General features: G+C 45.8%; 1 protein-coding gene across 2 annotated transcripts in view; it reads left to right on the top strand.

Moving 5' to 3' along the window:
• The window catches only part of LOC140197909 (uncharacterized), a 65179-nt gene extending 60373 nt beyond the window's left edge, over nt 1-4806 (top strand). For both annotated transcript variants that reach the window (XM_072258509.1, XM_072258508.1), the window contains exons 4-5: nt 2943-3044; nt 3748-4806. In XM_072258509.1, the coding sequence (XP_072114610.1) occupies nt 2943-3044; nt 3748-4200 (555 nt within the window). In that variant the 3' untranslated portion in view covers nt 4201-4806. The remainder of the gene's footprint in view (nt 1-2942; nt 3045-3747) is intronic.
• The last annotated feature ends 21778 nt before the right edge of the window (nt 4807-26584 follow it).

Raw genomic sequence — 26584 nt, 5'->3', positions numbered from 1 at the left:
AAAGTCATTCACTAAAATGTTTTTCTCCACGAGTGCTGTCTGACCTGCTGTAGGCCGTATTTGTTTTCTGATGTTCAAAATTTCCAAGCAGCTGTATTCTGTTCTAGTTTCCTGTGGCAGGGTTGCACAGTGGTTAGAGCCCCTGCCTCACAGACCCAGAGACCCCTGTCCAGTCCTCACACTGGGGAGGGAGCTCTATGGGGTTTTCATGTTCCCTGTGACTCCCACGTTTCAGGGGGTCGGTCCTGGGACCAGCAAAAACTGCCATTACTAAGAAGACACGACAGCGCCTTCACTTATTTTGCATGGATTTGGCATGTCATCTGAAACTTCAATAAACTTCCATAGATGCAGAGTGGAGAGTATCCTGACTGGTTGCATCGTGGCCTAGTATGGAAACACCAAATGCCCAGGAATGGAAAAGCCAACAAAAAGTAATAGACACAGCTCACACCTTTACAAGAAAAAGCACATCTGCAAGGAGCCCTGCCACAAGAAAGCAGCATCCATCATCAGAGACCCCACCGTCCGGGTCATGCTCACTACTTCCATCTTTTCAAGAGCCTTGGGTGTCTCATCACCTGGTTAAGGCACAGTTATTACCCTACCACTGTCAGGCTCCTGAACCAGTGTGGATAACTTCACTCACCTCAACTCTGAACTGATCCCACAACCTACACACTCACTGTCAAGGACTCTACAACTCATGTTCTCAATTATTATTTACTTACTTTTCTTTGCACACTGGTTGTTTGTCCATCTTTTTGTGTGTTTTCATTGTCTCTATTGTTTCTTTATCTTTGCTATGAACGTCTTCATGAAAATGAATCTCAGGGTACGAGTGGTGGCTTTGATGCTTTGATAATTTACTTTTGGCTGTAAACATTTGTTTTGGGTGTTGTAGATTACTCCTGGTGTGTATGATGGGTGGTAAAATCTATGTGGAGCTGATGAGAATTTGGGAAAAACAGATGGGTTTAACGTAAGATTAGTGTAGCTGGTGGTTTAGACGGGACAAAGGGAGTATTTCACTGCTGTATCCCTCTGACTGTGTGGCCATTCTAGTGCTGCCTGAGGGTGTCTGCCCTGCTGCAGGGGGTTGCCATTGTGATGTAGTTAGACATTGAGAAGAAGCACCCTAACAATAAGCTAGCTAAAGCTGTGTCGCTGTCAGTCGCTCTGATAGACCGCAGTGTGTATTTTTCTTGAGATACAGTATGGAACAGACCCTTTCACCCCTTCAAGTTGCACCTCCCCAGCATCCCCAATTTAACCCTTCCCTAATAATGGGGCAACATACAATGGCCGATTAACCTACCAAATGGTACATCTTTGGACTGTGGGGAGAAACCGGGGCACCCTGAGAAAACCCACATATTCCACGGGGAGAACAGAGGATGCCAAAATTGAACACGTCACCCCCGACTCCCCCACCCCCACCCCAGTTTACCCGACCATGGCTCTTGCACCTCCGGATTCCTTTGTGATGCATCCATGAAGATGCGTAAATGGGCTCCTAACTGCTAATTGATCCTTTCATCCATGGAACACCCAGTTCTGCTGGAACTCGTGGGAGCCATTGTTCTGTTAATTGGGCGTTAAACTCTCCAGCTTTAAGACTAGGCCTCCCAGGTTTCCCAGTACAACTGCACCCTGCCTGAGATCTGGTCCTTGTTTCAGCAGTGACTCAATGATTAAAATTTTCTATCCCATGCTTTGGTCAGAAGAACGTCAATTGTCTACAACATCTGAGGCCCTCTGGGCAAACAAAAACATTTCAATCAGCTGATTAAGTGCAAAATAGAGCTCTGGAGGAATTCGGCATTTCCCTCCCTAGAATCTGCCTGACCTTTATTTATTTTTTGGTTTTTTTTTGGCAGTATTTGATTGCTGGTCAGTTCTGAAGGAGTGCTGCAGTATCTAAGTGTCACTTTGCACTGCTTTCTCCTGAGGTTTAGGTTCTCTGAAGTATAGAGAAACCATTTCTTTTGATGCTTGAAATGGATTGACAATGTGAGCCAAATTCGATGTAAATTTATTATCAAAGTACATATAAGTCACCATAAACTGTCCAGAGATTCAGTTTTCTTGCAGGCAGGCATTCACAGTAAAACCAAAATACAACAGACAAACTACACACAAAAAACAATGTGCAAAAGAAGCAAATTGTACAACTAGAAAATAAATAAATTGAAAATGTGATTTGTAAAGTCCTCAAAGTGAGTGCTCCAGGACTGAACCAGTGAGCAGTCAGGAGGAAAGATGAGGAGAAACCTCTTCAGTGAGGGTAATTGAATATGTTGTAGATTTTGTGGGTTGGGTATAGATTCAGCCGTGACTTTTGTCAATGGATTTAGAACCAGCGTTGGCTTCCACTTTAACCCCACTGCCAGTTTTATTCCAGGTATCCTTTGTGGTCCTGGAGTCTGGGAATGTGATAGCTTGTTTAGCTCTAAGGTTCTGTGAGTTTAGGTTCTCTAAGGTTGAGTGAAAGGGAAGGGGTGGGGGGGGTGAAAATAGTCTTCACTATCCCTTCCTGTCTCGTCCTCCCACCCCCCCCCCCACCCACTATGGTTAACTGTCGTCCCCAGCACAAAATACTCTGCAGATGCTGGGGTCAAAGCAACACTCACAACACGCTGGAGGAACTCAGCAGGTCAGGCAGCATCTGTGGAAACGATCAGTCGACGTTTCGGGTCAGACTGTCCTGACGAAGGGTTCCGGCCCGAAACATCGACTGATCGTTTCCACGGATGCTGCCCGACCTGCTGAGTTCCTCCAGCGTGTTGTGCATGTTGTCCCCAGAGTGGCTACAGGAGAAGGCTGCCTGCCTGCCATTCAGTGTCGCAGGTGAGTCCCAGCCCTTCTGGCGGGGATTGTCCTTTCCTCAGGGCTGATGCACTGAGCTACTGTGATGAAGATCTGGAATTTATTACTCTTAGGTGAAAATCTGGTTCCAGAATCGCCGTATGAAAGTGAAGCGGGTCCTGAAGGAACCACTCGACAACCCTATGGTCACCTTTTCGCCAAAGGACCCGTCACAGGTGAACTTAACCGTCTTGTAATCGACTGTGTACTGCCAATTTACTGCAGTTTGTGGGTGACTGACTGGTTCCACTCGAGGAACATTCTTATCTGAAGAACTTTGAACCATCTCATCCCCATTTTGTTGCCCCAAATTTCCCACAATTTCCCTGCATGTATCAGGGCACCCTGACCTTTCACAGCTTTCTGTTGTCTTATTTTAGATTATCAACATGTACAAGATTTTGTTTTTATTTGCTATGTATCTGACACAACATGCAGTTCTGCACTTGTATTTCTCATCCAGGATAGTTTAGAACTGGAACTGCTATAAGCAGTCACCTGCCTCTTTCAAAATACCTTATCCCAACCTTACTAAGTCTCAGTACTGCCAATTAATGTCTGTCCCTAACTGCAGTGAAAGAGAAAACTTGTATCACTCAGCAGTACGATGTCTCCCTTATCGGCCATTTCAGAGATCGGCTGAGAACTAGCCATCTTGTTTAACTTATTGACATCTTGGTCACACCAGGCTACATTGTTCTGTCTCTGGTTATTATCAGAAATTAGGTGAGCATTTCCTCATTTGTTTTGTGATTAGACTTTCAGGATGACCTTGATAGGTTTTCAGCTTGTTCATTAGTCTGAGATGCTAACTGATTGTTCTTGCCCTGAACGAGGCCAAGCTCAACAGTGATACTGACGCAGGATTTTGTTTTTCAGAAGAACCCTGTCGTCTTCAGGAATCCGCCCAATTATATGAAGCAGCAATTTCGCAGCTACCTGCTGCCCAGCCAGCTACTGTCTGCCCCTGAGCCAGTATGCCCTAGCTTGGGCAACTTACAGTCCACGGTCATCAAAAGTGCCTTGCAGTACACAAACGAGTCTGTCAATTTCTCCATCAAGAAGGAAGCAGTTGCACTCTCCTCCCAGCCAGAGGCAGAGCAAGGAAGCTACTCAGTTTCTCCCTGCAACCCCACTATTCCAGTGGGGCACTTTTCTCTGCAACAGGTCTTCTCAAGGTCTGCCCATGCCCTGCCAGGGGTCTCTGTACCTGCCCATGCCCTGCCGGGAGTCTCTGGGCCTGTCTTTAGACAGAAGACCCACTCTTTTGTGTATGAGAGATACAAACCTGTGGAAAAGCAGGTTGAGTATGAGCAAGTGATTATTTCCTAGATCAGACTGCCCTTAGTGCTGGGGTGAATCTCATTTTGTAATGAGAAACCCAAAATCTAGAAATGGTCTTGTCTGCAGAGCCCTTCCAAAGCCTTCCCCTCCAAACTCCACCCCCCCCGCCTCCTCTGCCTCTGCTTCTCCCCTCTCCTCCAAATGCTCCCTGATCTCCGGATCTGTAGGCAATCCCTGTCTCCCTCCACCCTGCTTTTGTAAATGCCCTTGACTCAACGTTTCAGAGCTGGGACAGACCGATAGAAGAAGATTCAATTTCTAACAATTTTGATAAAATTTTTAAAGGAGTACAGCTGTAGACAATCTGATCTGAGTCCCCTGTTCCCCGTCCCCTTCCCAGAGCCTGGCTGCAGACAGTTTGGTAGGGGCTTATACTCTGCCAAAAGGAATGTTTCTTTTGGCCCTGGTCTTTGTGACTCTGCTTTTGAAAGCGGACATCTTGCTCTATGGAAGGAACATCTTTTCCATGGGCTCTCCAGCACATCTGCAACATCTGTTCAGCCTGGGTGGCAATGGTGGAAAGTTGTCATACAGTTGTCTCCCTTTTTAAGTATTGGTTTTTTTATAATGTTGTTTGTTACTAACTTCAATAAACATGTGCCCAACCAGACATGGAGTCGGAGTTTATTCTGTGGAGGGATATGCTGCAGACTGTTCCAGATCAACTTCCAGTAGGAGTTGAAGCTGTTTTCTACATAAGCACAACCCTTGGAAGATGGACAAAGGTGTTTAGATAGACAGCTGAGGTAGTTGGCACATGCTGGGCTCAGGGGCCTGTTCCTGTGCTGTGCTGATGAAAATTGTGGGAGGGAAGAGGAACAACATGGGGGTAAAAGGGCAAGAGGAGGAGGGTGAGATGAGATGTGGGACAGTTGTCCAAGGAGGAGTGGTCCTCAACTGAACCAGTGAGACAGATCTGAAACGGAGTAAAAGTTGAGTGTGAAGGCTGCATTTTGCTGACATCCTTCATGGGGGCAGAGCAGAGATGAATGGAAGACTCCCACTGACACCCAACTGGAGTTTGAAGCCACAGTGATGCACTGACAGGATAAATCAGTGTGGATGAGATGGGCTGAATGGCCTGGTTATCTACTGTATAATCTATGGCTTTTGCAGTATTTTGTCCCTGTTTATGAATCACCTTGAGGTCCATACATCCCCAGATCTCCATTCTTAGAATTGTGCCTCTGGTTTATCTTCATTCTACCATTCTGAAAAGAGACCTATGTTACAGTATACCTGCTGTTTATCTTTGTTGCACCAGTTGGTCAATATCTCCTTAGTCTGTTCTGCTCTGTTAACTGCAGTTCCTCTGAAACTGGACTGGCCATCAAATGCCCATATTTGTACTCATTGAGCTGAAACCCTTTGGACATCTTGCCTTATGAGTGTAAATTGATGGTTTGCATGGACTCTGGGATGAACGGTGTTTCTCTGCCATCTATGGAAAAGAGTACAGTCAATGTATCAGGCCAAAACCCTAAGCTAAAACTAAAAACACTCAACCTAAAAATACACAAATGTAACGTACATTCTGCTCCAGCTTTTTATTCTATGTGCTTCAACTCATTGACAGACCTACAGTATGGCATGTTACCAGATGCATTATCAGGATGGGCAGGGATTTTAGCAACATAGAAAACCTACAGCACAATACAGGCCCTTTGGCCCACAATTCTGCACCAAACATGTATTTACTTTAGAAATGACCTAGGGTTGCACAAAGCCCTCTATTTTTCTAAGCTCCATGTACCTATCCAGGAGTCTTTTAAAAGTCCCTATTGTTTCTGCCTCCTCCACAGTCGCTGGTAGCCCATTCCATGCACTTGCGTTTTTTAAAAAAACATTTACCCCTGACATTTCCTCTGTATCTACTTCCAGGCACCTTAAAACTGTGTCCTCTTGTGTTAGCCATTTCAGCCCTAGGGAAAAGCCTCTGACTATCCACACGATCATCATCTTGTACACCTCTATCATCTTATACATGTCTATCAGGTCACCTCTCATACTCTGTTGCTCCAAGGAGAAAAGGCCAAGTTCACTCAACCTATTCTCATAAGGCATGCTCCCTAATCCAGGCAACATTCTTGTAAATCTCCTCTGCACCCTTTCTATAGTTTCCATATCCTTCCTGTAGTGTGGTGACCAGAACTGAGCACAGTATTCCTGGAGGGGTCTGACCAGGGTCCTATACAACTATAACATTACCTCTTGGCTCTTAAACTCAGTCCCACGATTGATGAAGGCCAATGCACCGTTTGCCTTCTCAACCACACAGTCAACCTGTGCAGCAGCTTTGAGTATCCTATGGACTCTGACCCCAAGATCCCTCTGATCCTTTACACTGCCAAGAGTCTTACTATTAATACAATATACAGCCATCATATTTGACCTATCAAAATTAACCACACACTTATCTGGGTTGAACTCTATCTGCCACTTCTCAGCCCAGTTTTGCATCTTATCAGTATCCCACTGTAACCTCTGACAACCCTCCACACTATCCACAACACCCCCGACCTTTGTCATCAGCAAATTTAGTAGCCCATCCCACCACTTCCTCATCCAGGTCATTTATAAAAATCACGAAGAGTAGAGGTCCCAGAACAAATCCCTGAGGCATGTCACTGGTCACCGACCTCCATGCAGCATATGACCTATCTACAACCACTCCTTTCCTTCTGTGAGCAAGCCAGTCCTGGATCCACAAAGCAATTTCCCCTTGGATCCGATGCTTCCTTAGTTTCTCAATAAGCTTTGCATAGGGTACCTTATCAAATGCCTTGCTAAAATCCATATACACTACATCTACTGCTCTACCTTCATCAATGTGTTTAGTCACATACTCAAAAAATTCAATCAGGCTTGTAAGGCACGACCTGCCTTTGACAAAACCATGCTGACTATTCCTAATCATATTGTGACACTACCAAAGTTCATAAATCCTGCCTCTCAGGATCTTTTCCATCAACTTACCAACTACTGAAGTAAGACTCACTGGTCTATAATTTCCCGGGCTATCTCTACTCCCTTTCTTGAATAAGGAAACAACATCTGCAATCCTTCAATCCTCCGGAACCTCTCCCATCTCCATTGATGATGCAAAGATCATTGCTAGAGGGTCAGCAATCTCCCCTCTCGCCTCCCACAATGGCCTGGGGTACATCTCGTCTGGTCCTGGAGACCTATCCAATTTGATGCTTTCCAAAGGCTCCAGCACATCCTCTTTCTTAACGTCTATATGCTCAAGCTTTTCAATCCACTGTAAATCATCCCTGCAATCACCAAGATGTTTTCTGTAGTGAATACTGAAGCAAAGTATTCACTAAGTACCTCTGCTATCTCCTCTGGTTCCATACACACTGTCCCACTTGATTGGTCCTATTCTCTCACATCTTATCCTCTTGCTCTTCACCTACTTGTAGACTGCCTTGGGGTTTTCTGTAATCCTGCTCACCAAGGCTTTCTCATGACCCCTTCTGGCTCTCCTAATTTCATTCATAACCTCCTTCCTGCTAGCCTTATAAGCTTCTAGATCTCTATCATTACCTAGTTGTTTTGAACCTTTCATAAGCTTTTCTTTTCTTCTTGACGAGATTTTCAACAGCCTTTGTACACCACGGTTCCTGTACCCTACCATCCTTTCCCTGTCTCATTGGAATGTACCAGAACTCCACGTAAATATCCCCTGAACATTTGCCACATTTGTAACAAACTCATTTGTAAGGCCAGTGATGTTGTGGGGATGGAACTGGACTCTCTGACGGTGGTGTCTGAAAAGAGGATGCTGTCCAAGTTGCATGCCATCTTGAACAATGTCTCCCATCCACTACATAATGTACTGGTTGGGCACAGGAGTACATTCAGCCAGAGACTCATTCCCCCAAGATGCAACACAGGGCATCATAGGAAATCATTCCTGCTGTGGCCATCAAACTTTACAACTTGTCCCTTGGCGGGTCAGACACCCTGAGCCAATAGGCTGGTCCTGGACTTATTTCCTGCATAAATAATTTACATATTACTATTTAGCTATTTATGGTTTTATTATTATTTAATTATTTATGGTGCAACTTTAATGAAAACCGATTTCCCCCAGGATCAATAAAGTATGACTATCTCCCACCATGACAACCCTGTTATTACACCTTTCCAGAATCTGTCTCCCTATCTGCTCCTTGATGTCCCTGTTACTATTGGGTGGTCTATAATAAACACCCAGTCGAGTTATTGACCCCTTCCTGTTTCTAACTTCCACCCAGAGACTCAGTGGACAATCCCTCCATGACTTCCTCTTTTTCTACAGCTGTGACACTGTCTCTGATCTGTTCTTTCCTGATCCAACATGCCCAGGTTTGGGGAATAGTTCCAGTGTACTCATCTGGCAGAGCTGAGCAGACTGTGATGTTCATGTATCTGACACTGGATTCCAGGATCTCTCACAGGAGGGGATTACTGGGTGGACTCCAAACTTCAATATCCTCAAAACCTACTTGAAGAAATGCCACAGTCCCACTGATGCCCAGGAATATGTGACCCCTCCAAGTGCAGAAGTGCATGTGGAAAGGTACAGAGAACTGTGACCACACAGATCTGTGTATGTGGCAGAAGGAAAGAGAGTAGAATCTCACTAGTCACCAGCAGTCACATCAGCCTCCACAATACAATGCAAGTCTATGACAAAGTAGATTGAAAGATTTTGACTCCATCTTTATTGTACAACCAATACATTCAATAGTCTTTTAGTAATTTCTACCGAGGTACCTTAGAGAGCATTCTAACAGGCTGCATCACCGTCTGGTATGGGGGAAGGGGTCTAATGCACAGGATAGAAGTAAGTTGCAGAGAATTATAAAATTAGTCAGTTCCATCATAGGCAGCAGCCTTCAAAGTACCCAGGCTATTGTTGAAGAACGATGACTCAGAAAGGTGCATCCATCATTGAGGGACCCCAACACCCAGGACATGCCCTCTTCTCTTTGGTACCATCAGGAAGGAGGTACAGAAGCCTGAAGACACACACTCAGTGATTCACGAACAGCTTCTTCCCCTCTGCCATCCGATTTATAAATAGGCATTGAGCCCATGAACACTGCCTCACTACTTATTTAATTTAACTATTATATCTAATAAAGAAAAAACTGAATTACAGTAAATATCTGAAATATTTACTATAATTCAGTTCTTTCTCTATCATGTATTCCATTGTGCAGCTGCCGTAAAGTTAACAAATTGCATGACATATGCCGGTGATATTGAACCTGATATTTATAACTGTCTTATAACAGCTGTATTAACCATTATATTAGGGCTACCTCATGTGCACATGAACTTGTTGGGCTATTTTGGAGGAAAGTGTTAAATTGAACTTTAAGTAAGTTAAATAGGCGGGACAAAATGATAGATCGAAGGGCCTGTAATATTCTCGTTTCCTGATAAGCGGGAGGAGAGGGGGTAGCAGGCTACTAGTTAGATCAGCCCTGGTCACGACCATCTCTCGGCCGCCACAGACGCTGCCTGACTCTCCGACTTCCACGAGTAGTTCGTCTTAATTGGGTCATTGAATGACGGCACAGCTCCAAAGGGTCAAATGGCCTGTTCCTGTTACTAATTGGCCTGCTCCGTGGATTGGTTATAATCGTCTCCCTCCCTCGCTCTGCTAATCGCCGTACTGTGCGAGCTATCACAGGATTAGAGGTGCTTGGCCACGCGTTGCGGCCCATTCTCACCACATCTAATTTGCAATTGAATAGGACGAGATGAGCCCACTCTCCAGTTGTAAAGGTCAACCACGCCGACTTCGCACCCAATTGCGGAGCTGCCTTTCTCTCGTGAAGAGTGTCACGAACCACTCTTCTCTTACGAACAGTGCTACAGACGACTCCTCTCTTACGAATAGTGCCACGGATTACTTGACGAAGGTTGAATTGGCGGAGAGTAACAGGAACCCCAACTCCATTCCACTTGCCATGGAGGACTGTCCCGTCGGGGGTCGGCCGACCGCGCGGCAGAGTGCCGAGGACACAGGTGAGTGGAATGGTTCACCAACCCTACCCATCCCACCACAGAACTAACCCTTTGTTTCCAGGACGCGAAATTGTGTGATGTGTCTAAAAGTTCTGAACAAACAGGGCAGCCCCGCAGTTGTACCCGCGGGACGAGCGACTGAAACGGGCTTGGGGCAGGGAGGCAAGGGCGAGGGTCTTAGCGGAAGGAGAAGGAATTCAGCGGAACGGCAGCCGATCCTTCCCGCGGCGGGATTCAAACGGTGGTGGCTGAGCTGAATTTCAAGGTAATCTAGGAGCCGAAAGGCGAGCAAACGATGGGATGGGATGTTTACAGTGAGATTGGAAATGGCCCTGGGATCGAGAAACCGTGCTACCCGCCCTATTCCACTCATTCTATCACTAAACTGAAGTTTCCTCTGTAGATTCGGATACAAAGCAGCCCACAGACACAGCGACCGGCGTCGCGGAGCGGAAGAACCGGTCCAGCACCAGAGGCCGAATACGTACCGTGTTCAGCGAGGAGCAGAAACGGCATTTGCTGCAACGCTTTCACTGGCAGCATTATATCTCCCCCCTGGAGCGGGCTGAGCTGGCCAAAGCGCTGGGACTCTCCTGCAAACAGGTACGTTAGCCGCATTCACACCTACTCCCTCCCGCCGAGTGAGGAACGCCACAGTTCCTGGAGGGGCGCGGGCTGTAACCTTAACCCTCCACCCCCCACCCCGTCCTGATGAAGGGTCTCAGTCCGAAACGTCGACTGTGCTTCTTCCTATGGATGCTGTCTGGCCTGCTGCGTTCCACCAGCATTTTGAGTGTTGCTTTCATTTCAGATTTCCCGCGTCTGCAGCCTTGTATTTGGCTTTACCAAGGAGAAACGGCGGAGGGGGTTAATGAACTTGTGTAGAGACTGAGGACCTGGGGCTGCTTCCCCAGAGCAGCTTCAGGAGGGGGTGCGGCTTAATGGAGACCTGGGGAGTCGGGGAGTGAATGAGAGGAAACTGTTCCCGAGGCAGGAGGGTGGGTGCCCAGAGGAGACGGAGTGAAGGTTCCCCCCCACCCGTCGATAAACCAGAGGGGAGAGGAGGGGAAGGTTTCTCCGCGGCAAGTTGTAGTCAGGAACGCGCTGCCTGGAAGGGCATTGGGGTGGGGAGGAACACCGAAAAGTGGGAGGGACAGGTAGGAGAATTCGATCATCCCCATTTGGCAAAAGAATAAACCAGGGAAGGTAGTGCACCCATGGCTGACAAGGGAAATTAGGGATAGTATCAATTCCAAAGAAGAAACATACAGATTAGCCGGAAAAAGCGGACTGAGGACTGAGAGAAATTCAGAGTCCAGCAGAGGTGGGGGGGGGGGGGAGGGGAAAAAATTATGAGAAAGCTGACAGGGAACATAAAAACTGACTGTAAAAGCTTTTATAGATATGTGAAAAGAAAAATTGGTTAAGACAAGTGTAGGTCACTTACAGTCAGAAACAGGTGAATTGATCATGGGGAACAAGGACATGGCAGACCAATTAAATAACTGCTTTGGTTCTCTCTTCACTAAGGAGGACATAAATAATCTTCTGGAAATAGTAGGGGACCAAGGGTCCAGTGAGATGGAGGAACTGAGTGAAATACATGTTAGTAGGGAAGTGATGTTGGGTAAATTGAAGGGATTAAAGGCAGATAAATCCCCAGGGCCAGATGGTCTGCATCTCAGAGTGCTTAAGGAAGTAGCCCAAGAAATAGTGGATGCATTAGTGATAATTTTTCAAAACTCCTTAGGTTCTGGACTAGTTCCTGAGGATTGGAGGGTGGCTAATGTAACCCCACTTTTTATTTAAAAAAAGAGGGAGAGAAACTGGGGAATTATAGACCAGTTAGTCTAACATCGGTGGTGGGGAAAATGCTAGAGTCAGTTATCAAAGATGTGATAACAGCATATTTGGAAAGTGGTGAAATCATCGGACAAAGTCAGCATGGATTTATGAAAGGAAAACCATGTCTGACGAATCTCATAGAATTTTGAGGATATAACTAGTAGAGTGGATAGGGGAGAACCAGTGGATGTGGTATATTTGGATTTTCAAAAGGCTTTTGACAAGGTCCCATACAGGAGACTAGTGTGCAAACTTAAAGCACTTGGTATTGGGGGTAAGGTATTGATGTTGATAGAGAATTGGTTGGCAGACAAGAAGCAAAGAGTAGGAATAAATGGGACCTTTTTAGAATGGCAGGCAGTGACTAGTGGGGTACTGCAAGGCTCAGAGTTGGGACCCCAGTTGTTTGCAATATATATTAATGACTTTGATGAGGGAATTAAATGCAGCATCTCCAAGTTTGCAGATGACACGAAGCTGGGCGGCAGTGTTAGCTGTGAGGAGGATGCTAAGAGGATGCAAGTTGACTTGGATAGATTAGGTGAGTGGGCAAATTCATGGCAGATGCAATTTAATGTGGATAAATGTGAGGTTATCCACTTTGGTGGCAAGAACAGGAAAACAGATTATTATCTGAATGGTGGCCAATTAGGAAAAGGGGAGGTGCAATAAGACCTGGGTGTCATTATACACCAGTCATTGAAAGTGGGCATTCAGGTACAGCAGTTGGCGAAAAAGGTGAATGGTATGCTGGCATTCATAGCAAGAGGATTCGAGTACAGGAGCAGGGAGGTACTACAGTTGTTAAAGGCCTTGGTGAGACCACACCTGGAGTATTGTGTGCAGTTTTAGTCCCCTAATCTGAGGAAAGACATTCTTGCCATAGAGGGAGTACAAAGAAGGTTCACCAGATTGATTCCTGGGATGGCAGGACTTTCATATAATGAAAGACTGGATCGACTAGGCTTATACTCGCTGGAATTTAGAAGATTGAGGGGGGGGATCTTATAGAAACATAAAATTCTAGAGGGATTGGGCAGGCTAGATGCAGGAAGATTGTTCCCAATGTTGGGGAAGTCCAGAAAGAGGGGTCACAGTTTGAGGATGAAGGGGAAGCCTTTTAGGACTGAGATGAGGAAAAACTTCTTCACACAGAGAATGGTGAATCTGTGGAATTCTCTGCCACAGGAAACAGTTGAGGCCAGTTCATTGGCTATATTTAAGAGGGAGTTAGATATGGCCCTTGTGGCTAAAGGGTCAAGGGATATGGAGAGAAGGCAGGTACAGGGTTCTGAGTTAGATGATCAGCCATGATCATACTGAATGGTGGTGCAGGCTCAAAGGGCTGAATGGCCTACTCCTGCACCTATTTTCTACATTTCCTATCACTGAGCTGCCGCAGCCTGTCTCCAAGTTTAGTCAGGTCACTGAGAATCTGAGATTGTTCAGCAGGGTTGTTAATTCCAATTAATTTCAGGTGAAGACCTGGTATCAGAATCGAAGAATGAAGATGAAGCGCATTCAGTATGGACTGAACCCAGCAACCGCTTGGAACCAGCCAAACTTCAGCACAGGTTCCTCCCAGGTAAAGTACTGATTACTTCCCACTGAGTCACTGGCTCTTCAGGAACCTCCCCTTCCTCGCTGTCTTTTTGCAGGCACCCCTCCCCACTGTTCTCCTAGGACATTCCTCCCTGCCCGATGCCTCCATAGGAGTCCAGTGTCTCCAGGACTCGACTCCAGCACTGTTCTTGACTCGGGTCCACCACATTCTCCTCCGCCTGTTCCCAGTTCCCTGGTGTTACCTCCTGAATCCCATTCTCACTAAAGCCTGTTGCCTGGACTGACAGTAGTGTGAAGTTTTGTTTTTGAACTAAGTATTTATTTGTAAATTGTACATCTGCTTCTCCTTGCAGACCTTCCCTCTGGCTCAGACCCTCCCACCTGATATGACGCAGTGCCAATTTCTCAGCTACGGACAAGAATCCTTCCTCCATAGTGGCCAAGTGCGACCATTTGGGGTGCAGAATCCTCCCCTGGAGAATCCAGTCACCAAGGTTCTTCCACCTCACTCCATGCATGGAGTTTCCCAGAATTCTGCTTCATTCCATCTGCAGAACTCTCAGCTGCCAACCCAGTCTGGTGCTCATTTTGGTAGCTCTGGTTCAGAGCCCCCAGTGATTCCACAGGCTCCATCTGCAGGTTTTACCAATCAGGTTCAGGGATCTGGTGTGAGTCATTCATCAATGGGAAATATGGCGATATCATCCTCGAATGATGGGCTGCAATGCCTTGCCAAGTCTTTCAGCTACCCTCCCATACAAGCTGAGTGCTCTTACCCCTCAGGGGCTGGAGTGGCTGGATCAAGTCAGGATGCCCGAATACATGCGAATGATTGGGCCTCAATGAAAAGTTTCACATCACATGATGTTCAATCCAATGCTGGATACATATAATGCAGGAATGCCTACATTGGCCGATACTTAACAGTCTAGCACAAATAAGTATGGGACAGGAAGGCAGAGAAATGGTCTTCATACTCTCACTTCCTTTCCCACTCCCTGTACTTCCAGATAGTTTTGTAATAAACTTCTATTATTTTTTAAAGGGGAGGGTTTGATGTTGTAATGTGATCTGGAGAAATGTGTATGTCTGTTTAATAATCATAGATCATATTGGGTGGGCTTGTGCAATATTGGGTGTGGGTTTTCAGACAAGCTCTTGCACATTTATAGATGTTGTCTGAAGTATTCTGAGATGACATCTGTTTTACTTTACTCTTACATTTATACAAATATTGTTTGAAATAAAGTTTTAAAGAAAACCAAGGATGTTGTGTGCAGCTGGTGAGAGTTTTCTGGGGTGACATCACTCTGAAGCAGATCTCCAGATCTGGTAAATCACACAATGCAGGTCAGGAAGAAGGACATAATTGCTTTCTCAGATTCTGCACAACATGAATCCTAAAGACCAGGCAGATAACTGCACAACCTGAGTAAAGTGCTCCATGTTTATTTTACAGTTGTCTTTCAAGTTCAAATTTATTGTCTATTAACTGTACATTTATACCACCAAAATTAACAGTTCAAGCCACCATTCATAATACAGTACATATAACATGCTCTTGCTGGCCAGTGATGTAGAGGCATTAGCACCAGACTTCAAGGTCAATGGTCTTGAGTTTGAATACGGCTGGCTCCTTATATGCTTTCCATCTGTGTAGGATTGAGCTAGCAACTCAGCTTTATATTTAAAAAAAACACAACACAGTCAAAAGTTATGGAAATGCCCAATGTGCCACAAGGCACAAAATGGAATAACAATACACCCACTCAAGCCTTAACTTTGATTCCCTTCACTCATGCTTCAGTGAGCACTGCACCTGACCTGATGCCAAGCTCTTGTCACCTGTCACCAAACCCACTTTTTTGAAGAACTCCTCTCTCCACATTAATAATCCCATCTCCAACCCCCCCCCCCTTCTTGGTTCTGTCCCTGTTGGGCATTTTTTAAAAATCTCTAACTGCAGACAAGAAATCAACCATTTCAAATTCAGCATTCCTCTCTCCTCCTTAAACCTTATTCCCTTTGAATGTGCTGAATTCTGTATCTCTGCACCAATCCCAACCTTACCATCAAACCTGCAACCAAAGGGGGAACTGTTATAGTGTGGCACAATGTCCTCTACCTTACTGAGGCCAGGTGGCAGCTCTCAGACACCTCCTCATACCTACCCCATGAAGAGAACCCCACTCCAGGCCAGCAGCAAAGTGTTTCTGACATTATCACTGACTTTATCAAGTCTGGTCATTCCCGTCCACTGTTCCCAATCTCAGTTCCCTTACCCCACACTGCTCGCTTCTACCTCCTACCCAAGCTTCATGAACCTGACTATCCAGACAGGCCTATTGTATCTGCTTGTTCCCATCCCACTGAACTTGTGTCCTTGTATCTCAACTCCATTCTATTCCCCTTGGTTCAGTCCCTTCACACCTACCTCTGTGAGATACCCTTGATCCCTTCAGTAACTTTCAAATCTCTGGCCCTGACCACCTCATTTTCACTGTGAATGCTCAGTCCCGATACACTTCTCTCCTCCATCAAGGTGGCCCCAGAGCCCTCTGTTTCCTTCTCAATAAAAGAACCAACAAGTTCTCCCCCATCTCACAGAACTGGTTCTCACCCTTAACAATTTTTCCTGACTCAAACCACCAAACCCTCTTTGTTGAAGAATTCCTCTCTTCACACTGATGACCCTTTCTCCTGTCTCCAACACTCCCCCTCTTATTTTTTAATCTCAAATTGCTGACAAGAGCAATGGGCACCTGCATAGGCCCCAGCTTTGCCTGCCTCTTCACTGGCTACATAGTTCACCAAAACACGGGGAGGGGGTGGGAGCTGGAGGAACTGTTATCAACATCATCTCCCTCTTTCGACAGGTTGACTTCAGGTAATTATATAGTGACAGGTTTTGAGATTTCACATGCCCGCCGATGAATCAGAGAGGTGTTAGAGCGGTGCACACAAATTGCTGAAGGAACTCAGCAGACCAGACAGCACCTACATCTTCCGTAGAGGTGGGACGGAGTTAATGAGGAGGGTCTTTTCTCGGGGCAGGAGGCTGGGTGCTCAGAGGATACGGAGTGAATGGGGTCGGTAGAAGACCCCCTTCTATGGATGCTACTTGGCCGCTGAGCTCCTCCAGTATTTTGTGTGTGTTGCTCGGATTTTCTCTTGATTGTAATTGAGAAGTGGAGTCTCGCCACGACACAAACCGGGCGCCGGGCGGGTGTGTGCAGAGTGTACGGTGGAGAGTGTGCAAAACGCACGGCGGAAAGTTTGCATTTTAAACGCTTCATCCGCACTCATCCGACCCTCTGCATTCACGTTATACAAGCGAGGGGGAAGTACATCAGTCACTGAAAGTAAGCATGCAGGTACAGCAGGCAGTGAAAAAAGCTAGTGGCATGCTGGCCTTCAGAACAAGGCGAATTGAGTATAAAAGCAAAGAGGTCCTTCTGCAGCTGTACAGGGCCCTGGTGAGACCACACCTGGAGTACTGTGTGCAGTTTTGGTCTCCAAATTTGAGGAAGGACATTTTTGCTATTGAGGGAGTGCAGCGTAGGTTCACAAGGTTAATTCCCGGGATGGCGGGGCTGTCATATGTCGAAAGATTGGAGCGACTGGGCTTGTATACACTGGAATTTAGAAGGCTGAGAGGGGATCTTATTGAAACATATAAGATTATTAAGGGATTGGACACGCTGCAGGCAGGAAGCATGTTCCCGCTGATGGGTGAGTCCAGAACCAAAGGCCACAGTTTAAGAATTAGGGGTAGGCCATTTAGAACGGAGTTGAGGAAAAACTTTTTCACCCAGAGAGTGGTGGATATATGGAATGCTCTGCCCCAGAAGGCTGTGGAGGCCAAGCCTCTGGATGGTTTCAAAAAAGAGATGGATAGAGCTCTTAAGGTTAGTGGAATCGAAGGCTATGGGGATAAGGCAGGAACTGGTTACTGATTGTGGATGATCAACCATGATCACAGTGAATGGCGGTGCTGGCTCCAAGGGCCGAATGGCCTACTCCTGCACCTACTGTCTATTACCCGTGTGAATCACAGCGATAGAAACGATTACTCTCAAGGTGACTCGGTGGGAGATAATCAGTTCTTTACCTGGGAGGAACCTGCGCTGAAGTTTGGCTGGTTCCAAGCGGTTGCTGGCTTCTGGCTGAACTGAATGCGCTTCATCTTCATTCTTCGATTCTGATACCAGGTCGTCACCTGAAATTAATCGGAATTAACGACCCTGCTGAACAATCTCAGATTCCCGGTGACCTGACTAAACTTGGAGACAGGCTGCGGCGGCTCTGTGATCGGATTCTCCTACCGGGCCCTCCTCCCTCCCTCCCACTTTTCAGTGTTCCTCCCCACCCTCCAGTTCCCTCAGGAGATCCCACCGCCCCTCCGGGCGTTCCCGACCACAACAACTCGCTGCGGAGAAACCTTCTGCTCCTCCTCTCCCGTCTAGTCCTTCGTCCGCCCCTCCCCCTTCACTACATGTCCTTTGGGCACCTTCCTTCCTGCCCCGAGAAAAGTCCCCCCTCATTCACTCCGTCCTACCTTCCCTGACTCCTGACGCCTCCATTAAGCCGACCCCCACCACCCTGAACCTGCTCTGGGGAAGCAGCCCAGGGTCCTCAGTCTCTCTGCACAAGATCATTAACCCCCTCCGTCCTTTCTCCTCAGCAAAGCAAATATAAAGCTGCAGACGAGGGCAGTCTGAAATCAATCGGGTTTACAGAGCGTACGGGCAGTCTGTGCGGAGAGAGGGGAAGGGTTAAGGTTACCGCCCGAGGTCCTTCTTCGGGAACTGTGGCGTTCCTCACTCGGCGGGAGGGATTAGGTGCGAATGCGGCTAACATACCTGTTTACAGGTGAGTCCCAGCCCTTTGGCCAACTCAGCCCGATCAGGAAGGCAGCCGGTGAAAGCACCTTCACTTCTGTTCCTCGCTGAACACTTGGCCTCTGGTGCTGGGCCGCTTCCCCGGAACCGCGACGCCTGCCGCTCGCTGAGTCCGTGGGCTGCTTTGTACCCGAATCTGCAGAGAAAACCGGTTCAGTCGAGGCGGGGTGGGGGGGGGGGGTCAGCATCTGAATGCAAGTCTGAACTGAAACACCGGCACACTTGAGTACGCTCGAAGCCGTTACTCCATTCAAAGACCTAAAAAACAAACTGGGGGAACTCAGAGAGTCAGGCTTGGGACTATGGCTGGTCTGACCAGTAACCTGTCACCTCCGCTTCTCAGGACATTACAGGCCGTTCGCCGCATGATGTTGTACAGCTCTTTTAAACGACTCAAAGTTCAATTGAACCTTTCCTCCTAAATGGCCCAACGAGTTCATGTTGACCAGAGGTCCCGTTATAATTGTTAGTATGGCTGGGACTACTGGACGGACTAGTTGGACTGAAAATCTTGCAATCCATCTTTGTGATAGTCTTGCTGCTGTTTACTACACTGAACTTTCCCAGTAACTGCAACCTTACATTCTGCATTCTTGGAGAAGCAGAATGACTGAACATAGAAGATAGAACGGTACAGCACAGGAACAGGCCATTCGGCCCACAATGTTGTGGCAAACCTGCTGAAGAGCAAATCAAAAACACCCAAACATTAATCTCTCCTACCTACACCATCTCCATATCCCTCCACCTTCCTTACATCCATTTGCTAATCTAAACGTCTCTTAAAAGCCTCTAATGTGCTTGCCTTTACCACCATACCAGGCATGGCATTCCAGGCGTCCACCACCCTCAGAGTGAAAAACTTACCCCTCACATTCCCTTTGAACCTACCCCCTTCAGTACATGTCCTCTGGTATTAGACATTTCAACTCTGGGAAACAGATACTCCCTGTCGACTCTCTCTATGTCTCTCATAATCATACAACCTCTTTCAGATCTCCCTTCTGCCTCTGCTGCTCCAGAGAAAACAAGCCAAATTTATCCAGCCTCTCATGAAAGCACATGCCCTCTAAACCAGGCAGCATCCTGGTAAACCCTTTCTGTGCGCTCTCCAAAGCCTCAACGTTCTTCCTCTCATGCGGTTGACCAGAACTGTATGCAATACTCCAGATGTGGCCTAACCAGAGTTTTGTAAAGTTGCAACGTAACTGCTTGACTTTTGAATTCAATACCTCTATTACTAAAAGCAGTCCTTCATCCCAGGATATTCCCAGTATTTTCCCTTGTTCCCTTCCTAAACACAGATGCAATATTAGCCACTCAACAGTCTCTGGGACCTCACCTGTGGCTGTGGAGCATGCAAGAATACTGGTCAAGGCCACAGCAATCTTCTCTCTTGCCTACTTCAATAACCTGGAGTAAGTCACATCAGGCTCTGGGAACTTATCCAGCTTAATACTCCATAGGAGGCCCAACACTTCCTCTCCTTGACCGCTAAACTCCCTCACATATTTATACACTCAGCACTGATCTCCTGCTCCTCCATATCCTTTTCCTTGGTAAATACTGAAGCAAAGTACTCATTAAGTACCTCACTCACATTCTCCAAATCCAAGCAAATGTTCCCTCTTTATCCTTGGCTGGTCCCAGTCTCTCCCTAGTTATCCTCTTGCTCTTGATGTATGTACAGAATGCCTTGTGATTCACCTTAATCCTGCTTGCCAAGGACTTTTCATGGCCCCTCCTGGTTTTCCTAATGCCCTTCTTTAGTTCTTTTCTGGCTTCTTTATAATCCCTGTGTGCTTCGTTTGATCCCGACTACCAAAGCTTCAGATCCTTTTCCTTTTTCTTCTGGACTAAGTTCATCGCCTCTCTGGACATCCGAGGTTCTCTTTTCTTTCCATCCCTATCCTTCCTTCTAACAGGAACACACCTTTCCTGTACTCTGTGCAATTGATCTTTAAACACCCTCCACGTATCTGATGTGGACTTGCCAGAGAAAAGATGTTCACAATTAATTCTTCTTAGTTCCTGCCTAATTTGTCTTATTCCAATTTAAAACACCCCCGCAATGACCTTACCTATCCTTATCTTTAGCTGTCCTGAATGTTAAGGATTTGTGGTCACTGTTCCCAAACTGCTTACCCACTGAAAGGTCAGTCACTTGGCCAGGCTCATTCCCCAACACCTGGTCCAGTAATGCCCCTCCTCACATAGTGATTTAAAAAACTTTCCTGAATACCAAATTCTGTCCCATCTAAACCCTTTGCACTAAGAAGGTCCCAGTTTATATTAGAGAAGCAGGGAAGTTGAAATCCCCCAGGACAACACCCCAATTTACACATTTCCTTAATCTGATTATTTCTCTGTTCCTCCCTGTCCCAGGGGCATCAGTGTGATTGCACCCTTTCTATTGCTGAGTTCGAACCAAATGGACTCAGTATCTGACCCCTCTGAGTGCAGCTGTGATATTGTCCCTGATTAGTAGTGCAACACCCTTTCCTCACTTTTAACCCCTTCTTGATCTTTTCTAAAACTTTGGAAACCTGGTACATTAATGACCCATTCCTGCCCCTCTCTCAACCACATTTCAGTAATGGCCACAACATTGTAGTTCCATGTACTGATCCATGGTCTAAGTTCATCACCATTATGCATAATACTCCTAACTTTAAACTGTACACATTTCAAACTATCCAACCCATCATATCTGATATGCTTCCTTCCTGTTTTGTGTGTTGTGGGGTGCGGCTAATGAAGCTAGTTTGGAAGTTTAGATGAGTGCTACAGATGGGACAGGTGGAGGATGGTGTGACAGTCCAGAGGGTGATCTATGAAATATTTCTCTCTTTCCATCAGCGAGGTATACAGACCTCTGTGTGCTTATGATTCCCTCTATCATTCTGATTTCACTTGGAGGGGCCACAGAGTTCTGAGAGTCAGTGGGAATGTGGCATTTAGAGTCATAGAAAAGCACAGAAACAGGCCCTTCAGCTCATCTAGTCTGTGCCAAACCATTTAATCTGCCTATTCCCATCAATTTGCAGCAGACCCATAATCTTCCATACCCCTCCCATCCATGTACCTATCCAAAAACTCTTAAATGTTGAAATCGAGCTCGCATGCACCACTTATGCTGGCAGCTCATTCCACACTCTCACCACCCTCTGAGTGAAGAAGTTTCCCTTAAACTTTTCACATTTTACCACATTTTACCCTTAACCCATGACCTCCAGTTGTACCCTCACCCAACCTCAGTGGAAAAAGCCTGTTTGCATTTACCCTATCTATACCCCTCATAATTTTGTATACCTCTATTAAATCTCCCCTCAATTTTCAACATTCCAAAGAATAAACTCCTAACCTATTCAATCTTTCCTTATAAATTCAGGTAGTCCAGTCCTAGTAACATCCTTGTAAATTTTCTCTATAACTCTTTAAACCCGAGTTATATCTTTCCTGCTGGGTGGTGACCGAAGCTGCACACAATACTCCATGTTAGGCTTCACCAATGTCTTATACAACTTCGACATACCACCCCAACTGCTCTACTCAATACTTTGATCCATGAAAGCCAATATCCTAACAGCTTTCTTCAATATCTACCTGTGACAGTTAAGGACCACCACTCCTCAGTGCCTTACCGTTCATTGTGTAAGACCTACCTAGTTGGACGTGCCAAAGTGAAACACCTTGCACTTGGCTACACTGAATTCCATCTGCCATTTTTCAGCCCACTTTTCCATCTGGTCCAGATCCCAATGCAAGCTCTGATAGTCTTCCTAGCTGTCCACAACACCCTCAATCTTGGCATCATCCACAAACCTGCTGATCCAGTTAGCCAAATTATCATCCAGATCATTGATACAGATGACAAACAACAATGGACCCAGTAGTAATCCCTGCAGTACTCCACTAGTCCCAGGCCTGCAGTCAGAGGGGCAAACATCTACTACCTCCCTTTGGCTTCTCCCATGTAACTAATGTCTAATCCAATTCACCATCTCACCTTGCATGGCCGAGCAAATGAACCATCTTGACCGACCTCCCAAGCAGGACGTTGTTAAGGGACTTTCATCAAGGAAGCTTTAAGGACATTCAGGTTTGAATCTTTTCCTCTGGCTATCCAATATTCCCCTCCTGTGATAGAGCCTGTATTCCAGTGTCAGACATATGAACGTCACAGTCTACTCAATCCTGCCAACTGAGTATATCCATGTCTCAAAGCTGCCATGCTAGAACAGGAAAGAACACTGACATTGTTGTTTTTGTTATGCTTCTAGCAAACGTAGGCACTTGCTGGAGCTGCCTCTGCTGAGAGATGATTCTATTTTCCAGGGACTTTTTCTGAAGCTTTACTTTTGGAAGCTGTGTGACTGAGCAGAGGAGGATGACTTTGGTCTTGCTGATGTTGACCGCAGTGTTCATGTCTTGTAGGCTTTGGTAAACGTATAAACAATGTTACCCTCTATTTTTTGTGTGCAGCTTAACCTGGAGACATCTTATAAACCTTCTCTAAGTTACTGTAATATGTTAATATCCTTCCTTAGAAATAGGAGACCAACATTGGCTGCAGTACTCCAGTTATGGTCTCACCAATCCCCTAAATAAGAGAAGCAGATTGTACTCAATTCAGCCGCATATGTGCTATGCACCAGCAAGGATGAGAGTAGGATGACTTGGCAGATGAATGTATGGCTGAGGAACTGATAAGGTGTTAGGAGTTCAGCTTTCTGGTCATCAAATCTCTTCAGGAGAAATTACGACTTTTACAAAAGGGACAGGTTACACCTGAATCTCAGAGGAAACAATATCCTAGCGGGCAGGTTTGCTAAAGATGTTCAGGGGGATTTAAACTGAGTTGGCAGGAGTAAGGGAACCAGACTGTTAGGGCTGAAGATGGGGTAGTTAGTTTATAAACAGAGGCAGTGCGCAGTGAAATGCTGATGATATGGCAATATTTCTGTCAACAAGATGAGTTGCAATCTGAAAGAAAGACAACATTGAAAAAGGTGATGAATACAGGAGTAGACGTGTTATATTTGAATTTACAAGGCCCACGGAATAAGGTGCATAAACTTGCGGCAGTCACAGATTGGCATGTATGGCATAGTGGGCATCACTGAATCATGACTGAAAGAAAATTATAGCTGGAACTTAATAAGGATACACATTGTATCAAAAGGACCGGCACGTAGTCAGAGGGGGGTGGGGTGGATCTGTTGGTAAAAAAAAATAAAGTCATAAGAAGGAGGTGACACAGGGTAAGAAGATTGAGTCATTTTGGATAGAGCTAAGGGAATGCAAGGGTAACAAGAGGTAGATTGCGAAAATCAGGTTGGCGCTGGATGCCAAGAGGGGAATTTGTAGAATGCCCATGAGGTGGCTTTTTAGAGCAGCTATTCTGCATTGGGTGTTGTGCAATGAACCACAGTGATCAGAGTGTTTAAAATAAAGTAACCCTCAGGAGGAAATGATCATCATATTATAGGATTTCACCCTGCCATTTGAGAAGATAAGCTAAAGTCAGATGTATCAGTACTACAGTGGAGTAAAGGGAACTACAGAGACATGAGAGAGAAGCTGGCCAAAGTTGAATGGAAGGGAACACTAACATAGATGACAGCAGAGCAGCAATGGCTGGAGTTTCAGGGAGCAATATGGAAGACATTGGATAGATCTATACCAAAGAAGAAGTATTCTAAAGGAAAGATGGCACAAACATGAGAATTCAAAGCTAACGAGAAGGCATATAATACAGCAAAAATTAGTGGGAAGTTAGAATATTGGGAAACTGCAAATGTGATTCAGCTCTTTAAGAAGGAAGGATGGCAGGAGAAAGGAAATTATAGGACAGTTAGCCTGACTTCAGTGGTTCAGAAGATATTGGAGATCATTATTAAAGATAAGGTATTGGGGCACTTGGAAGCACACAATAAAAGAGGCCAAAGTCAGAAGAAATAACAAACAAGATAGGCAAAGGAGAATCAGTGGATGTTGTATACTTGGATTTTCAGAAGGCCTTTGACAAGGTGCCACACATGAGACTGCATAACAAGCTACATGGTATTACAGGAAAGATTCTAGAATGAATAAAGGAGTTCCACAGGGGTCTGTGTTGGGTCCAATGCTTTTTAGATTAGATTAGATTCAACTGTATTGTCATTGTGCTGAGTACAGATACAAAGCCAATGAAAAGCAATTAGCATCTGACCAGAAGTGCAAAAGAATAGTATTATGTACAAAATAACTGCAAATAAAAAGTGCTACAGCACACAAATATAAAAGTACTGAGACAGTACAATATAGGTGCAATACTGCTTAGCGCCGTGATGTGAGGTTCAGCAGGGTCACAGCCTCAGGGAAGAAGCTCTTCCTGTGCCTGCTGGTGTGGGAGCGGAGGCTCCTGTAGCACCTACCGGATGGGAGGAGAGTAAAAAGTCCATGGTTAGGATGAGATGCATCCCTGATAATGCTTTTCACCCTGCCCAGGCAGCGTTTATGGTAGATGTTCTCAATGGTGGGCAATTGGGTGCTGATAATCTGCTGGGCAGTTTTCACCACACGCTGGAGTGCTTTGCGGTAGGATACGGGACAATTGCCATACCACACTAAGATGCAGTTGGTGAGTATGCTCTCAATGGTACAGTGGTAAAAGTCCGTCAGTATCCTGGGACAGAGGTGAGCTTTCTTGATGCTCCGCAGGAAATAAAGGTACTGTTGTGCCTTTTTGATCAGGATGGAGGAGTTCAGGGACCAGGTGAGATCATCGGAAATGTGGACACCAAGGAATTTGAAGCTTTTATATTACATGTCAATGATATGGATGCAGAATTGATGGCTTTGTGGACAAGTTTGTGGACGGTACGAAGATAGGTGGAGTGGCAGGTAGTGTTGAGGAAGCCAGGAGACTGCAGAAGAAATTAGACAAATGAGAATGGGCAAAAGTGGCAGATGGAATATAGTATTGGGAGGTTCATGATCACGCACTTTGATAAAAGAAATAGAAGTGTAGGTTATTTTCTAAGTAGAGAGAAAATTAAAAAATCTGAGGTGTAAAGAGACTTGGGTGTCTTCATGCAGAATAATTTGCAGGTTGCGTCACAGGTGAGAGAGGCAAATAGGCATTTGTTAATCTAGTGAGACCATGGATTTGTGCCTTGGAAGGTTTCCAGGGCGCAGGCCTGGGCAAAGTTGTATGGAAGACCAGCAGTTGCCCATGCTGCAAGTCTCCCTTCTCCCCGTCGCCAATGATGTCCAAGGGAAGTGCATTAGGGCCGATACAGCTTGGCACCAGTGTCATCACAGAGCAATGTGTGGTTAAATGCCTTGCTCAAGGACACAACACGTCACTTCAGCTGAGGCTTGAACTAGTGACCTTCAGATCACTAGAGAGAGGAAAATGTATTATAAGAATTCATTTAGAGAGGACTAGAATATGAAAGCAACAATGTGATATTGAGAATACACAAGAAATGCTGGAGGAACTCAGCAGGCCAGGCAGCATCTATGGAAAAGAGTGCAGTCGATGTTTCAGGGTTGCTTGGATTTCCAGCATCTGCAGATTTTCTCTTGAATGTAATGTTGAAGCATTTTATGGCACTGGTGAGGCCTCCCTTGGAGTACTGTGAGAAGTTTGGGGCCCCTTAGCTAAGAAAAGATGTGCTGATATCAGAGAGAGTTCAAAGGTGATTCAGAAAAATGTTTCTGGGATTGAAACGCTTATCATAAGAGGAGTGTTTAATGGCTCTGGTCTTCTGCTCACTGGAATTCCAAAGATGGTGGGGGATCTCATTGAAACTTATCAACCATTGAAAGGCCTCAATAGATTGAAAGTGGAGAGTCTAATACCAGAGGACACTGCCTCAGAATAGAGTGATGCCCATTTAGAATGGAGAAGAGGTGGAATTTCTTTAGCCGGAGAGTAGTGAATCTGTGGAATTCATTGTCACAGGCGGATGTGGAGGCCAAACCATTGGGTATATCTAAGGCAGTGGTTGATAAATTCTTGATTGTCAGGGCATGAAGGCAGCAGA

The sequence above is a fragment of the Mobula birostris genome, chromosome 5 (genome assembly GCF_030028105.1).
Source record: "Mobula birostris isolate sMobBir1 chromosome 5, sMobBir1.hap1, whole genome shotgun sequence".
Classification (NCBI taxonomy): domain Eukaryota; kingdom Metazoa; phylum Chordata; class Chondrichthyes; order Myliobatiformes; family Myliobatidae; genus Mobula; species Mobula birostris.
This window is presented reverse-complemented; position numbering and strand designations above follow the sequence as displayed.